Consider the following 17,564-nt stretch of genomic DNA (forward strand, 5'->3'; position numbering starts at 1 on the left):
GGAAATACGATTCTTCACATGAATGCTAGCAAACTTACCCAGCTCTTCTGTTGAGAAATGCAGCAGTGCACATTTTATGTCTTAAGTACTTCCATAACCACCAGTTTACCCAAAAAACTTTTCTACTTTTTAAGAGTCTGCTGAAATAATTAAAGGGACACCTCCCTTCTTCCCCCTCCCTCCCCCCCCTATTTTAAAAGTGCTTCTGAAAATGGAGGCTTACACATTTGTTAGACTTTCACTGTATAAAAATGTACAGTGGCTTTATTGACATGTACATTCCATTATGTTTACAGCTGCAAGATATGAGGCACACTCAGTATTGCACTTCATTAAAATTTCAGGCTCAAACATAACCCAGAAGTTTAAATGAAACTGCTGTTGTAATTTAATATTTCTTATACAGGACAAACATTGATACCTTTATATACAGTGTGATACTTGTTACATTTATGCCTTCCTAACACATTTTTTATAACAGTCTAGGAAATAAACCAGAATATTCCTCTTTCCCATCCCCACTTGTGATGCGTTACAATTGTACAAGATTACAAAAAGTCAGTATACAATAATCAATATTTTTTCTTTCTCCTGAAAGCCAGCATCATTCATAGTCCACAGACACACAGATCCTTTAATAACAATTGTTTATTTGTAAATGTCCAATGTTTCCTAGCCGATGACTGTAATGGCCACATGCAAACACCTCACAAATTTTGATGTCTCGGTTCAAAAAATGTCAGTATCTCACAGCAAGAATTATGTACATGGTATTTGGCATCCTTCTTGCACTGTAAATTGTTCCTTTTACCTGGGTTATGGAATGGTCCCATCCTCATCCCAGCTGGACTTTGTTTTCAGGACACTTGAGGGATGAGGGCACCTGTTTTGCTCTGGTTAAAAAAAATGCTAGTCTAAAAAGTGTGAGCATTTCTGCAAACCCCACAACCCAGAGCAAATTCTTCACCAGTGGGTGGATGGACAACATGAAGTGGACATTCTGTTCCTTCAAGTTGTTTACCTTTGGGACCTACAGTGAATTTAAGGGTGAGGGGAAAAAAAGAAAGGAAAAAAAATAGATTAATGCTTGCAGACAATGTAAACAAACATATAGTACATTTCCTCAAAAAAACCCCCCAAGCATGCTAAGTGAAGGTAATCTCATTCAAATGCTGAACTGGTCTTTGAAGACAAAAAAAAAGATCAAACTGCCATGTAACTTAAATCAATCAAATTCAAATTGTAAGAGGCAAGAAGCTTGTAGAGAGTCACTTAAGGAAGTTTTATCTCATTAATACTGTGGAAGAAATTCACACAATCTAAGAGCAAAATTGATAATAATGAGCAAGAGTTACATTCTGCAGTAAACAATAATTCTAAGGTCATACCAGGAATTGTAATTTATTTATTTACTTATTTTATGTAAGTAGCTTAACAAAAAGATCTCAATTTTTCCCCCCAATCATTACTAATATCAAATCAATGTACAGCACATGAACTTAGTAACTAAGGCATTGGGGTAACAGTTTGTAAATGGTGGCTACCTAAGTACAGATACATCAGTTAACAGTGTGTTTATTTTATCAATACACAAGTTTACACATCATTCTACATCTGGAGTTTGACCCGGTATAGGGAAATTCCCAGTATAGGAAACTCCTGCATCAAAGTATCTAATGTTTAAGTGATCAGTGCAATGACATTGCCAGAAAACAAAACAAAAAAAAAATCAGCAAGAAAAGTTACTAAGAACTTGTTACTTATTTCAGAATTCAGTGTGGTAAATTTGCTTTGTCAACGTCTTACCCGCAGGACAGTGTGGGAGCTCTTCTTTAGGGATGCTTGTCATTCTTTGGAAATCATCATGGCAAGCATTGCAAAAATGCGTTGTCCCAAAACAGAAGAAAACAGCAACTGAACAGCAGTAGCGGCATTTGTATTCTAAGAAATCTGTACCATGTTTGGGACACATCTGAACAAAGGAAAGCAAACACCAGTCAGTGAAGCAGCCATGTTCTAACAATCCCAACAACTCATTTCTACATTCTGTAGAATATATGAATACTATACAATATTGTACAATACATGTCATTACAAATGACTGTCAATTATTGTACAACTCGGGTACTCAGTTTCAGAAAAAGAAAGAAACAGGAACAGAAGTTATTTACTGACCTGAGCCCTTGAAACATCAGAGCATGCACCACAAATAAGTTCTCTTGGATCATAGTCATCTCCTTGGCCAGCTTCAGCATCACAACGAGCTTCGCCACCAAAATATGCCTTAATTGCATATAGAAATGATTGGATGTTAAACCAGAGACAATTATTCTTTTAACTATTCTTTTCAGTTTAACCAATTCCATTTGTAAGGGGAATATGATGAATGACTGCCATTTCAGTGGTCTCCACTGTTCTGATCTCTCTTGACTCTGGTTTTGAGGTACTCAGCGTTGCTCAGTCTCAGGATGCAAGACCAAAAACTGCAACATACCCTGGTCTATGCAAGAGACTTTAAGGCTTTTGAAACAGGATTTGGGTGCTCTATGAACTTTATGTCAGAATTAAGTAGCAGCTTGAGGTGAATAGGCACTGGAGGAAGTAAGTACGGCACCTCCTTGTAAGTGGCTATTGACTCAATGTGCTTTTGGTTTCTGAGCTGCTCTGTATACACACTTGAGCTTTCCAAGGTAAGATACTATTCACATCTCATTTGCCCAACACTCTATTTATTAAATTATGATTCTATAAACAACATCTTTTCCTGGTTTTCTGCTCCATACACAATATATTAAACACATATTCTGTTCTAAGTAATTACTTTTGAAACAGTAACATACATTTAATAGCTAATACCATACCTTTTTGCATTTGTAGCAAACATAATAAGCATATCTGTTCATAGCATAGCCAGCTGGGTCATTATAAAATCTAACACCTGGCGTTGTGATGGCCTCGCTCTTGTGCAACCCTTCATACTCCAATCTCATTAGCGCTTTTCTCCTTACATCTTCATAGAGTTCTTTGATTGGATCAAGCAAATCCTTTAATACTGTGTGATTGATTTTGTTCTGAAATAAAAAAAATGCTGATTAAAGTACCTTGCATCTTTATCCCAAAAGCTATGATAATTTGTGTTATGGTCAGGCACAAACAGCATGATAGATGTCATAAAAACATATGAGCCTGGACAGTGGACATTTTAAACAATGGCTGATACAGTATGTACTCTATTTGCTGTAAAAATAGTATCCATGAATGCTTCTTCTATGGCCTGTTGTGATACGGGAACATCAACCCTTCCAAGAGACCAACAGCCAGGGAGGTGGTGAATTGTATATGAAATATTCACCACAGCACAGGAATATTCTGATTGTGTATTTTCTGTAATTTTGGTCCTTTTTGGCTTACTGCTCAGCAATTAAGCATAATGACCAACAGTCCTCTTTATCATTTGGTGGCCACAAGCTACTGCCATAAGTTACCACAATGCAACATAACAGAAGAACCACAGCATGCAGAATGGCTGACCATTCCCAAATTTCAAATTCCTAGGGTGGGGTAAGGTGTTCTTCTTTCCAGCAGCTATCATATGCTTTTGCTCAGAGCAATTTAAATTTTGTAGAGCACAAGAGGAATTGTCAGTAACTTAAGCTAAACTAAGTACGTGTATTCTTCAGCTCTGCCCCCACATGGAAAAGCAAAGCAGCTTCAAAAGTGGTTAGTAAAATAGAGAACTCCTGCTTCAGGTAGTGTGCATTAAGATTACTTCTTCCTCTCCCCACCATCACCAAATACTGGGAATTTACAAGCTGATGGTGCTAAGAATAAAAAAGCATTAAGACAATGTCTGGACTATGCTATCATTTTTTAAGAGGACACCTCAGGGAATAGTAGGAGAAGGTAAAAAGATGCATCAACATGTGAAATTAAGAAAACAAGTAATATATAACTCATTCATACTGCAACAAGCAATACAGTATTAACAAATTTTTAAAAAAAGGAAAAGCTAAGTATCAGGTAAGTTGCTTGACTTAGGTAGCCATGCAGCTCATTTACCTTGCAAATTGGGCAGGACATAAACCCAAAAGTTATCCTTGGCCCAAGCCATCTGTTTTCTAGTACTCGCTGACAGCATTGCAAATGGAAAACATGGCTGCAGTCCAGCTTTAGAAAAGAGTAAGTGTAAGTCAATATTGAAGTTACATTAACCACTAAAGTAGAAGTAGTAATGTGCTTTTAAGTGGCAACATACATCAATCCCAATATTAATTTATTTAAAATTGTAGCAAACCCCTATTTTCTTCTTAACACGAAAGAACATAAAATGGGCATTAAAATCATAACCACTCCAAGACCACCTACAGATATATGAAATACATGTGAATTATATCCACTCATCACCTCAGTTGTTTTTCTCCTTTATAAAATACCATGTATTTTAATAAAGCAGACACAGCAAACTAAATTGATACAATCTGCTTTCTTGTTATAGAATTAATGCCAGACAAAAAGCAAGCTTTCTAAGTAGCTTAACTATTGCTCTGATATCTGTTTTCAAATTTTTAAGAGCATAATTTGAAAGATTTAATATTTTCACTTTCTTTATACTGCATATTACAATTGTAACAGTAACTTCTTAAAAGGGAAAACAAACAAACAAACAAGAAACCTGGATAGCTGGTGCTGCTGAAAGTGCTTCAGTAAAGCAGATCATGCACATGTCATCAGCATCTTGTTTAAGAGTTGTAGCGTTTTTATCACAGCCATGCAAGCATGGCAAACAGTGCTCTTCGTTCTTAACACCTCCACAGGGGTGACCGCAGGGGTGTGTCTTGCTGCAGGCAATCTTAGCATACTCCTAAACAAATTAAAAGCAAAGAGTTAATCATCTCTTCCCCTTCACTGAGTGTTCTGACAGTGTTGGACTGCTGGTCTGTGCAATCAACTGAGATGAAAGAGTCATGATTTATATTGTCTACTGCTGCATCAGGTACTTGGGAAAAGTGGAATGTTGTGTAGTTGAAATAACAATGTTTCCTTTGTTTACCTGCATTACTCCTGAATGGAAATGGCTTAATGAAACCATAATTTAAAACTTTCAATAGAAAGAGAACTGTTCTTTGATCCTTTGTGTGCATTTTATATATTGAGTGCTTCCTGCATAAACATTGCTTACCCTGTATTAACAGCCTTCAAGGTATCTGCAGAGTTTGGAGAAGCATCAAGTAACCCACTCTTAAGAATACATTATAAGCTAATCATTAATCAGCATAAAGTGAGTTTACATGGAAATGGATTTTTAACCACCTCTAATTTCCATCACTAATACATAGAAAACTTATAAAAGTTACCTAGAAGCTAACAACAAATTGAACTGAATTTAAGTAACATTATGTCTTCATAGGCTGAGAGAGAAAAAAAGATGACCAATTTGCTTCACTTAGACAGAAATAAATAGGATGGGGTAAGAAACTGGTTAAGATTTGGCCCTCCGCCAATTGCACCCACACTGGAGGGCACAGAAACACTCTGTGATACATGGATACAGATGACAAACCTGGCCAAGTCTTAAATGTTCTACACTCACATAATACATGGACTGTTGGGCAAACTCTTTTTATTGGGCTTTCTGGTACATTTGACTTCACGCTGAGAGTGTGTATTTTACTTTTTAATTGCAAGGCTGTTGTGAAAACCTGGGATACTTTTGAAGATAATAATGAAACTAACCAGTATACTAGTTGACTTAGCATTTGTAGTCTGTAATTAAAATAAACATTTACAAACTCAGAAGTATTTGAATGATAATATTCAATACTAGAACTTTATCATATGAGAGATCTGATTTAAAATGGACCACAGGGATAAACAAGGCTTATTCAAAATAAGAAGCCCATTTCATTCTATGATCTCTTCTATTCGTCATTAGTGACGATTGATACTTGCTAATACACACCTGGCAGTCTGTATCAGAACAAACGCTTCCCACTGCTGATAATTCTGTTCCACTCCTACATCCACAGAACCGACATGCTTCAGAACTGCTGGTGGTCGGTTTGCCTATGGCCAAAAGAGAGAAGAAGGCCAAAAATGTTGTAATAAAACACAAGGGACTGATACTCAATCAGACATGAAAACAGCAGTCACATAAAACAACCAGAAATCCAGCAATTATTATGCAGTTAAACTATTCTATTTTTATTAACAAACAATTGCCCTAAAGCAGGTGAAAATCACAATAACCAGGATAAAGAGCAAGTAATAACAGTTGTTTTACCTGTCTGTTCTCTAAACTCCACCATAGCCTTCATAGTTTTAGAATCTGCTAATGCCATCAGCCAGAAAAGTTTGGTCCTACCACAGCCCTCATGGAGATCAACTTTGATAGCTTCTTCTTCTTCTTTGAATACCTGTCAAGGTAACCAAACAGATACTAAATAGCATGTTTAGTTAGAGCACAGTGGTGTCTCTGTAATTTTTGTCACTCTCTCTTTGGATTTACACCAGGCCTTTTATGAATTCTGTGGAGATTGTCTACTGCAAGCTGTTTTTCTTCTATACATTCCATAACTTGTACATATGCAGATATTCAGGATAAAGGCTTAGTGTTTTTAGAAATAAAAATGAATAAAATTAACTCTTGATCCAACATGACTGAGAAACAACAGTGCAGCAATGCTAAGAAGAGAGCTGCACATTTTTTTCTGGTTTAAAAAATACAGAGCTTGGATTTAATAATTCCTATCCAACACATCCAGTATGCCACAGTATTTTAAAAGCACAAGATAACTTCAGAAATATCTTCACATAACCATGGCTAGTAGTTTATCAAAGCAACACTGAGAATTAGGGTCTTAATAACATGTACTATAGAATAACAATTATAGAAGTTTGTAATATTAATATTTTTGACTTTCATATAAATACACAGTGGATACTTTTGGCTACAATGGGGAAAATACAACGTTTTTGCAAAATAAAAAAACTCGCATGAAATCCTTAAGGAACTTCATGCAGTCTCTTCTTTTGCTCCTTTCCCAAGCTCTGAAGGCAATTCTGTTTGCATTTGTTTCACCTGCAATGCAATAAAAGTTAGAATTTTCCCAGGTATGGATTTATACACTTACTTTAATTCTTATTACAGTTAGAAAAAAACCCTAACTGCTTCATAAAGTATTCACATAAGCACATCTGAGTAACTTACAGGCTGTCCTTTCTGGAACGGAGAGAAAATACATTAAGGAGGTATGTATGACTGAAGTTGGACAAAGAACAGGAAGCAAACAGAAAACAAGAGAGAGGGAACATGACAGAATCAAAATTGAATTTTAGAGGCTTAACATGTGAGATGTAAAGGTAAAAGTGGTGAATAAAGAGCAAAAGTTTAAAAATGCGTTTAGAAGTAAGTAGGAAAATCTGATAAGCAGCTATTTTGGACAGATTAAAGGAAGAATGTGAGGACTTCTGTGAGATAAAAAACTTACTTTTTATCAACTGTAATCTGAACAGGCTATATAGGAGAAATCAGAAAAATGAATGAGACTAGACTGTGCTGTGCCATGACAGAAGAGTAGACATAAAATGATCTTCTTAGGATGACAAAACAGGAGAATTTCAAAGGGGATTGCAAAGACTCTGGCTGAGAAATAGAAGGTAACAGACACACATGGAAATGCCAGGCTGAGACTACACTGCAAATGCTGAGGCACCAGGGAGGAGTGTTTCACTGGAGAGTGAAACTCAGTACCAAAGGTCTGATGGTTACATCACTCGTGCTCTAGAGCAGCTGATCCCCTGCACTCAACGACCATAAGCAGTGTGTCCCTGCATCTATCTTTTGATTTGCTTTTAGTTCCACCTGAAAACTATCTGGTTCATGCACTCTAAGGCTGCTCAGTAACAGAAAACAATGCACTTTGAGGAGATATGATCATCTCCTTTAAAAGCCCATTCCTGAACGTAACTAAAAAGTTAATATGATGCATGCAGGAGAGGGAGAAGAGGAATGAGTTCCATTGAATTAATTTTATTAATGACATTTATTATTTTAACCTTTGTACAAATATAAGTAGTCAGAGGGAAAGAGGAAAATAAAGGATCACAAGAAACCATAAATGAGAAATAGTGGCAGGAAAGAGGAAATGTTCAAGAATTCCAAAAGTAAAGGCATCTTCAACATTGATTTCAATGACAAAAAGAAAAAATCCAAAGAGAATGTAGTTTCAAGTTTAGAGATGAAAAGGATAAAAGAATACCACAGAAGAATACTAATTAGCAGAGTACTCAGCAAGTTATAAAAACTTATATCTAGTCAAAATTTCAATCCTAAAAACAAACTCAAAAGAAGTCAGGAAATTTTCAAGCTTATGTGTAGGACGACATATTTATCTGTGAAAACAAAGTGAACGCTAGAGGAATATTGAAAATAAGAGAAGACTCATAGGGGAACCAGTAGGAATATTTGCTGTCAAATCATCTGCCTGGATTTTGAAAAGGAATACACATATTTTAGAAATGAAGCAGTTGACAAGCACTGACTTGTATGACAGAAGTAGTAAAGGAGATACAATTTAACAGGAATAAAGAACTAATATATACTTAAGAAATTCTATGCAGCTTCTAAATTCTCCTAAAAAAGTGTTCCTAAATGACGTTGAACACGAGAGAAAAAGTTGATATAGCATAAGAATTAGAATTAGGAACTGCTGCAAGATATTCTAATCTTTGTAAACGATAAAGGACACGAGAATGTAACTAAAAACAACTAATGAGAATTAACTGGAAACTCGTCTATCCCATCTCCAAAACAAAACAAAACACCCTTTTCAGATTCAGTATTTGCTACTACCTTTTGGTTATATATTATTTAGGGAGACGCACACAATGATGCAGTGCACACAACACAGGGCCACGTATACTGTACCTGTCTCTGGTGAGTTTTTGTTCGCCGATGGAGATGAAGGAATCGGTCACAATCTGTGCACAAATTCCCACAGACATTACATAGAATGATTGCAGCAGTTTCACCATCATCATGGTTATCACACATTGGCTGAGAGAAAAAAAAAGGAATAATTCCTCTTATTTAAGTCCTTCACTTCCTTTTGGCATGTTTTTATTCTCCCCTCAGTAAAACACCCCACACCTCCCCTCCAATTTATAAAGGCAGATAAAGAGCTTGTTTTGACTACTAATGCTATCTTGAAAATAATCAATATTTAAGCAATTATTCCTTGACACAAACCCCCTCAATTTATGACAAGAGTTTTTCTGATATTCTTAATCTCCTATTTGGTGTAATGCACCAAAAAAGTGCATTTTCAGCAATACAGTTGGGACATTGCTTTTAACTAGTCTGAGAAAAGATTTATGTAACAACAGGTTATGGGCATGTTAACAGGAAAGTTCAGAGATATGAGTACTCAGGTCAGTCAACAGGCATGGTATTCACCCTTCATTACTTTGATATGGTACGTTTACTCTTTTCAAACATCTAAACAAAGCTGTAGGTCATCCATAACTTAGAGACAGTATGGTTGAAGTAACAAACTTCAAAATCCATCATAAAATTAAGCTGCTCTACTGATATAAGTAAAAAAACCCAAATTCAGCAGGGCTGTTTTTCAATTCAAAATATCCCCACAAAGAGACTTCAACAGCTGATTTTGACTATGCACATGTCTGGAGAACAAGTTTCTACTGTAATCCCAGAACACGTGGTTTCCATGATACTCTCATGCAACTTAGAGTTCTTTCAAAGCAGTTCTGGTAGGGAGATATACAGTTCACCTCAACATTTGAATATCCCTATGTGAAACAGGATTGGGGAATTTCAGGCTGGGTTCAGCAGCTTGAATGCCTGCTTGACAATGCCTTGGCTGCTCCTCTGACATCTCCTTGACTTTCTTAAGCACCTCAGAAACCTCTGTGTCTGCTTTCTTCTAAGCAGAGTTTTATTCCTTGCTGCTGCTGCAGCTTTATGCCTCTCCTGTATTCTGTTTCTACCTACACTAAACTGCTTTGGATGCTTCTTTGCTCTATCCTTCATTGCTATTGCACAACCTTCCCTTGGTTCCCACAGGGATCCATCTAACCAAGATATAAAGAGACCAGCTTCATTATTGTGCTCTTTCTAGAATAGTATTTAAAAAATCACAAGCTTTTTGTCATACTGAAAAGCACAGGCATTTTGTCAAATGAAAAGTATGGACAGAATCATATTCCATATCAAATTTATAAGTCCTCTGTGTAAATGGTAGTTTTACTAAATTCAGTTAGAAGGAGTTCCTCCCTGAGGTAATCATTCTCTAGTGAGATGGGGAAGAGGAAGCTAAATTACAGAGAAGTAGTTATTGAATAACACAAAATAATTAATTTTATTTTGTGACAGGGATTAAGACAGAAGGAAAAAGCTCTGACAGAGGGTGCTGTATAAACTGAGTCAATCTACTAAGAAACTCATCCCACAGGTGTCAGGAAGGCCTTATTTCATCCTGAATACAGTTAGAATTGCAACATTACTGTTTTAAGTCGGAATTTCTGTTTTCTGAGCAGTGCTTGTCTAGTACACAAATACTTCAAACATGTGTGTACAATCCCCACTGGGAGGGAAGAAAAGGGAGAAAGGCCAAGTTGACCATTCTCTATCATTCTAAATTCTTTGATGAGTGAATAAATCAAAGTAAACACAAAACCGTGTGATTTTCAGTCTCACCATCTGTTTCTGTTGCCCGTCCTTTCCCATCCATCTTCCTGAGGATAGTCTATCAACATGATCCTGATCAAGTACACAGAGGGATGCTAAGGCCAGCCACAGCTATTGAAAGGCAAGGTAGAATTAAATGTCTTAGACACATTAAAACCAAACCAAACCCCAACCAAACACTGAATAGATAAACTTTGGCAGATAAGAATGTCACCTTTACCTGCGACCTCTATTATTGCTAGCTGAAGCCTGCTCATACAATCTAAGTTTATTTTCCAAAAGAAGTCAGGAACACAATAAAACCTACTTAACTTTTGGGAACCACCTTGTTTCTTTCAGGTATTATCACTTTATGATTATAAATACAGTAGCTAGCACACAAGAAAGAAAAAGTGGAGAAAGATCAACCAAAGCACTTCATGAAGAAATATGACAAATACAGACTTGCACAAACATTGTGGGCTTTGGGGAAGAAGAAATTCAAGGACACAGATTAATAAAAACAAAATCAAACCCAAAAACAACCCCTCAAAAACTTCAGCTCAATGAGACTGACTTCCCTGCTCCCTCCTCACTGCATTGGGCAATTGGCATTACCTAGAAAAGGGTTCTGAGCTAACTAGTTCAAAGGAAGCTTTTCCTCCCATCTTCTCCACTGACTACAGTGAAATCCTGAACAGATGAGCTACATGAGGATAATTTTTCAGTGCAAACAAAATTGAAAGGTGCTTGACACTTGCTTTTTGCAACAGTCTTTATTCAAATGTTTGAATAAAATTGTTTTTGTTGAGAAACTTTACCAGACTCTCCCCCAACACTCCACACCTCCATGGCAGAACTACATTCAATCACAGGAGCAGCTGGGCTGACATTCAGGGCTCCTCTAAGACCTGATTAAACTACTATGATGACAGCAGGAGCCAGTGGTAGTCTGAGACTGTGACCTCCAGAAAGCAGAGAGTACTGTTACTTTATGAGTAACAAAAATAATGAAAAGAACAACTGCTACAGACTTCTAAGATGGAAAACAACATGAGTGTCAAATGCTTGAAACCACTGCAAACTTCCTTTACTTTTGTATGTAATTATTAAGCTTGAAAAGCTAAAATCTGTACTCCCTACAACAGCAGGAATGTTATAATTTACAAACATGCTTTTCATGGTATTTCAAGCAATCTGTCAAGATTTAAAGTAGTCCTCAGTTTCTATAAAAGATTCACAGAAAAAGTAAACACCAAGAAAAGAAAACCACCAGGTTACACCATGTCAGTAATAAAGGGCTGAGCAAATATTTTTTGAGACAAACACAGGTGAAGCTTAACTTAATAGTCCTAGAGAACATCTGTTACTGAGTGTTTTCATAATAGCCTTGAGATATGGTAGCTGATTACCTAGAAGTCAAACCACTTAAAATAATTGCTTGGAGAGCTGAAAGAAGACAGCTGATACATACTGTGCAATTTTCCACACAGATGAATGATCTCAGATTTAGTGTAAGGCAAGTGTGACAAACTTCAACCAGAATTATTTCAAGAATAAGCCCCCAAATGTATAGAGGCATCACTCTTATTCTTTGTTACTTCTGAGATACGCAAGATGCATATCTAATTCTAACTCAGTTTTGACTTGTGCATTTCTGACATATCAGAAGGTTATTGAATGGGCTCCTACTGCACATTAAAATGAACTAATGCTAAGTTCAGTGAAGTTCTTACTCTGGTTGTTGCAATGCACCTCACGGGTGATCTGTACTCTTCTTCCATTTTGGTCAGAGCTATGATTGTTTCAGCAATAGCGTTCTTTGTCACACGTGACCAAGCTTCTGACAGATGACCCTGTTAAAGAGGAAACTCAATTTATTACAGGTTTTATTAAGAGCAGCTAAAATTGTAATTAGACCTGCTAAAAAACATTAGGTTAGTATCTCAAGTTAGAACAGAAAAAGAGGAAACCAGGGATGACTTTGATAAATCAGGTTGTTTCACAGAATTATGTGTGTTGGAAGGGATCTTCAAGATCATCTAGTTCCAACACCCTTGCCATGGGTAGGGACACCTTCCACTAGACAGGTTCCTCAAAGCCCCATCCAACCTGGCCTTGATTTTTAAATCAGACAGATCTAGCAAAAATTAGCCCTCAAATACTGAGGTGACTGACTGAGGTTGTCTCTGAGCAACTACTGGAATAATTAACTTGGAATAGGTAGAGGGCATATGATTTGAAGAATGGGAAGTCCTTTTCCTAAAGTGTCCCCACCCCTTCTGGAGAAAGAAAAATGCTGGAGCACGGATAAGTGACTGTGACCAGCACACAGATCACAGTGGGTTCCTAGAGAAATCAGCTTCACATGCCTAGCTCAGCCTCCTGAATAGTCTCCACAGTTCCTGTATTAGAAAGAAATAGAGGACTACACAGCAAACACCAGAACCACAGCATACTTTCTAATCTTTAACATTCTAAGCCTATGGCACTAACTCCTACCCTCAAGTTTCTGATTCAGAGGCTGCTGCATCCTTCAATTCTTAATGTAATCTCTACAGTCCTGAACTTCATGCTGAAGATGACACATAATTGAGATTTGCTGGACTCTAAAAAGGCAGCTATAGTGACTAACAGAGATCTAGGTACCTACACATTGCAAATGCTGAAAAGGTTTTGTGAAAGGAATCACATTTGTAACTGTCATGAAGAGGATAATTACACTGATGCCACCCTGCTAATAATCTAGAAAGCCTCAAAAAAAGGCTTTCAAACACAGAAAGACTTTAATTGTAACTCTTATCAATTGTGAGATTCTAAAATCTTGTAGTCAGAATCAACAGCAGTAACTGCAGAGAACTTGGAATCCAGCTTCAGCGACTTTGAGAAGGAACCTCCTTAATCTAAGCACGGTGAATGATTTAGAATATAGGACTCCCAGCCTGAAGGTACTGAAAAACCTTTCAAAGGGTATTCACAGAGGAAAATCTGGGTCATTTAGAGTACCTCACTGAAATAGGTGCAGAATTAAGGAAAACAAAAACAACCTCCCAACTAAATACCTTTCCCAAAAACATATACAAACCCTTTCTTTCTTTTGCTAATATTGATTCTGGGAAATAGCTGATTCACTTTTCATCAATTTTTCTGCCAAAAAAATTGTCTGAAGCAGATACAACTATGGAAAATTTAAGCCCAGATAATTAAAGTAATAAGCAGCTATAATTTCAGTGACTGAAAGAAGTCAATCTCAACCAGAAAATTCATATATTAAGTCTACGTACAGTTACATGAACACAACACTATTATTTTACTTCACAGATAAGTTTTATTTTCAATTGAAGTACTGAGTGCTCAAGATTTAAAAATTAAGCTTTAAAGTTAACCATGTTAGAAAATGACCCACAATTATTGTTTACCTCTTAAAATTCTAGTATAAGCAACTTATTAAAAAAGCTTATTTCAAAACTGGATTTCTGTTTAGCAGAATGAGAACTCAGTTGCTACTGCTCTTAGTCCTAGACTCTATCCAGAAAACTATGGGTTTTTTTCTTGATACCAATTCACATTTAACAGCTCAATCTGATACTAACTGTAATAAAAGTAATAAAAAATGTACTTTTCCTTATCAGAAATATTTGAATATCCTCCACATTTAAAGGATAGAAACTCACTGCTGCCATGTCTTTAATGAGTTTGATGATGATCTCTGAAATCTGCGTAGGTGTTGATCCCTTCATCCACCAATGACTTTCACCTCGCCGAATATAGCTGCAAAGGATAAATGGTAATAGATGAAATAAATTCAAATAATTAGTTAGTATTTGTCAAAATCCAGCACAAAGAAATAGTGTACATATTCAGCATACAGTAGGCTGTAGTTTGTCACATATTTTTAAACAAACCTGGAATTGAAGATCATTGGAAGTGTGACTGTAGTAACTCCTTTGCCTGCAGTAGTGCCAGCTGTCCCTGTGATAGTAGTTCCTTTGGCTTTCAGCTGTACAGTGAGAGCTTTGGCAATGCATCCCAAAAACATGTCCAAGATACCTAGTTTATTCCAATCTCCCTTTTCTGTTGAATGAATTATATCACTTATATCTGCTGGTGGAAGAGACTTCACCCCTATAATACTTGCCAGGCGACTAGGGGTTACCTCAGGCAAAACACGTCTCAGTAATGATGTTACCTGGAGAAAAAAAATCAGAACACCACAATTCTTACCAAGACAGCTGGAGTTTACAAGTAAAAGCAAAGTGTTGCTTCTTCTTCACAAGTTATTTCAGTTCGAAGGACTGCATCTAACTGCTGTATTTCATTACTCCTGTAAGAAATTTGCAGTATTTGTATCTTGCAGTGAAGTGTTTATTAATGCAAGCAGTGAGACAAGGCCAAAGAGTCTGGAACTGATCTCACTAAAACAACACTTAGTCTTCACAGAATAACAAAATTATGTTTGGTACTAGACTTAGGGTAAGGGTGATACAGAGGTTTGTACAACTCTGATTTGCTTGCATAGTACAGACATGTCACTGTTGGGGTTTTAGTTTAGTCCTAGTTTTTTCCTGTTAAAGGAATTTTTTCCCATATGCATGTTGCTAGGGGACAAATGGCTGTACTTAGGAAAGACAGAAGAGGGGGCTGGGGCGGGCTTGGCTACTCTTTTGTTTCGCCTGGGTGTGGGGTCAGTTCGCTCTCGACGTTCTCGGGGAGAGGAGCCTGGTTCTTTTCGGCCATTTTTCTTTCTGTGGAGAAAGATCCCAGGACCCCCGGCCCACCTTCCCTGCCCCGCTGGAGGCCGGGCTGTGGCTGCCCTGCCCCGCCGCTGATTGGAGCCTTCGCTGCGTTGTAGCTCTGCTCGCCCTGCCTGCCCAGACCTCCAGGGGGTTCCCCGCTCGGATACATCGCGTCTGCCACCCGGGATTTGTACTCGCCCCTGCCGTTCCAGCCTGCTGTTTCCCGAGGCTCCAGTCGGACACCGGGGCCAGCCGCCAGGGGTTTGTGAAGCCTTTGTCCCATCCCTTCCCGGGATCCCAGGGCACGGGTGCCGCGTGCTCCCCGAGCTCGCTCCGGAGCGCCCCCTGCAGCCGCGGGGGAACCATCGCACCTGCCCTGCTCACCGGGAGCCGCCAGCGCCCCTGCCGGCTGCGAGCGGAACTGCACCCGAGGGGAAAGGGCCCGACAGCCGAGAAGGCTGGCACTGGGTTTGTGATTGTTTGCTGTTACTGCCAGAGTTATTGTTGTTTTGTTTGACTGGTTATATATATATATAACCTGTCAAAGAACTGTTATTCCTACTTCCCACATCTTTGCCTAAAGACCCTTGATTTCAAAATTATAATAACTCGGAGGGAAAGGGGTTACATCTGCCACTTCAAGGGAGGCTTCTGCCTTCCTTAGCAGACACCTGTCTTTCAAACCAAGACAGTCACCCACTTCACATGCATTACTGAGATGTAGGAAACTGTGGTAGAACTGTTAGAGACACTTCAGACTCCTGGAAGTACTTGTCCTGAGGTACTAAGAATTATAATACTCTTTTCCCACTCCTTTATTTTTCCTTTTGATAGTCTAACTGGAATTCTTTGCTGTGCTAATTGCTCTGGACCCAAGAGGAGTTTTCTTGAAATGCCATGGTTCAACATTACCAACGGGTGAAGCTGCGGTTGAAATTGCACGTATCATACAAAGTTTGGTCCAAGTCAGCATGAAAGCTGATGAAAACTTAAAAGATTTAACATTTCATATCTAACTGTGCAAGCCTCCAAAGTTCTCTTGAAGAGCTATTGCATACCTGCAGTGGACCACAATTACTAAGCAGGACAGTATCTGCCTCCAGGCAAGTTGAGATGTGAGATTTTAACAGTTCAAACATTGTAAAAAGAATAGAGAGTATGAAACATAAAAACTTCTGCAATAGAAACTTAAAATCCACCTGAAGGTGGCACAGCAGATAGAGGCAAAACAGTGCATTAACTGTACTAATGCAAGTATTTTGTATGTTTACATATTATTAACATTATTAAAAACATATATATGTGTTTATGTATTATGCGTACATAACTATATATACACTCAGCACTCGAATTCAGAAAGAAACAGATATTAAAACTCACCTCGAGGATACCAAGAGTAGAAAGGAACTGTCTAGTTCCATACTACTACACTTGGAGCCTGAGTGTATAACACAGATGCTAAGGACATTTCTACCATGCTCTTCTTATAAAAAAAAAAACAACTAACACCCTAAAACCTGACACTTCAATTCCCAGAAGAAATTCTGTATATTTTTTCATGCACATTTTAGGATTCTGAAGACATTTTTCTAGGAATACCGAAACATTTGAGCAGCCGATAGCACTCACCTGCCTCTGCACCCTAGGAGAGGCAGTGTGTAGCAAGGAGAAGAGGTCCTGGAGCAGGGTGAGCTGCTGGGCCAGGTACTGGCGGCCCACGTTGGAGCCGCTGAGCGCCAGGACCATGGAGAGCAGCTCGAAGCAGTAGGCGTCCGAGGAGGCGTCCTCGTCGCTGGGCTGCGAGTTGGCGTTCTCCTTGCTGGAGATGGCGTGCTCCCACTCCTCGCGGACGCGCGTCGCCTCCATCCGGATGGCCTGCACTATGTGGGCACACACCTGGCCAAACAGAAGGCAAACACACAAATCTGAAAAAATTTTAGCAAGTGTAAAACATTGTGGTTTAGGTACCTTTGCAAGTATGGCTAAAACCTGTGAAATTTGGTTTGTACTTAAATTACTTTTTAATATAAATTCAAGTGAAGAATAAAATGCTGAATTTTTGCTCATCTTTGTTCTGGAAAATTTAATTGAAATTATTTTTTATTGTTTTTCTGATCCTACCTTTTAATTTACTTTTTACT

The 17,564-nt window shown here is 38.0% G+C and overlaps 1 protein-coding gene across 14 annotated transcripts in view; it reads right to left on the reverse strand.

Moving 5' to 3' along the window:
- Nucleotides 1–266: 266 nt before the first annotated feature.
- The window catches only part of MYCBP2 (MYC binding protein 2), a gene marked incomplete at its 5' end in the record, with an annotated part of 179,777 nt that continues 162,479 nt past the window's right edge, over nucleotides 267–17,564 (reverse strand). For all 14 annotated transcript variants that reach the window (XM_082277904.1, XM_082277912.1, XM_082277909.1 and 11 more), the window contains 14 exons: nucleotides 267–1,030; nucleotides 1,807–1,972; nucleotides 2,176–2,283; nucleotides 2,862–3,071; nucleotides 4,060–4,167; nucleotides 4,673–4,861; nucleotides 5,960–6,063; nucleotides 6,281–6,413; nucleotides 8,927–9,055; nucleotides 10,718–10,819; nucleotides 12,424–12,543; nucleotides 14,362–14,458; nucleotides 14,593–14,876; nucleotides 17,053–17,319. In XM_082277904.1, the coding sequence (XP_082134030.1) occupies nucleotides 915–1,030; nucleotides 1,807–1,972; nucleotides 2,176–2,283; nucleotides 2,862–3,071; nucleotides 4,060–4,167; nucleotides 4,673–4,861; nucleotides 5,960–6,063; nucleotides 6,281–6,413; nucleotides 8,927–9,055; nucleotides 10,718–10,819; nucleotides 12,424–12,543; nucleotides 14,362–14,458; nucleotides 14,593–14,876; nucleotides 17,053–17,319 (2,133 nt within the window). In that variant the 3' untranslated portion in view covers nucleotides 267–914. The remainder of the gene's footprint in view (nucleotides 1,031–1,806; nucleotides 1,973–2,175; nucleotides 2,284–2,861; nucleotides 3,072–4,059; nucleotides 4,168–4,672; nucleotides 4,862–5,959; nucleotides 6,064–6,280; nucleotides 6,414–8,926; nucleotides 9,056–10,717; nucleotides 10,820–12,423; nucleotides 12,544–14,361; nucleotides 14,459–14,592; nucleotides 14,877–17,052; nucleotides 17,320–17,564) is intronic.

The sequence above is a fragment of the Coloeus monedula genome (assembly GCF_965178545.1).
Source record: "Coloeus monedula genome assembly, chromosome: 3".
Taxonomy (NCBI): Eukaryota; Metazoa; Chordata; class Aves; order Passeriformes; family Corvidae; genus Coloeus; species Coloeus monedula.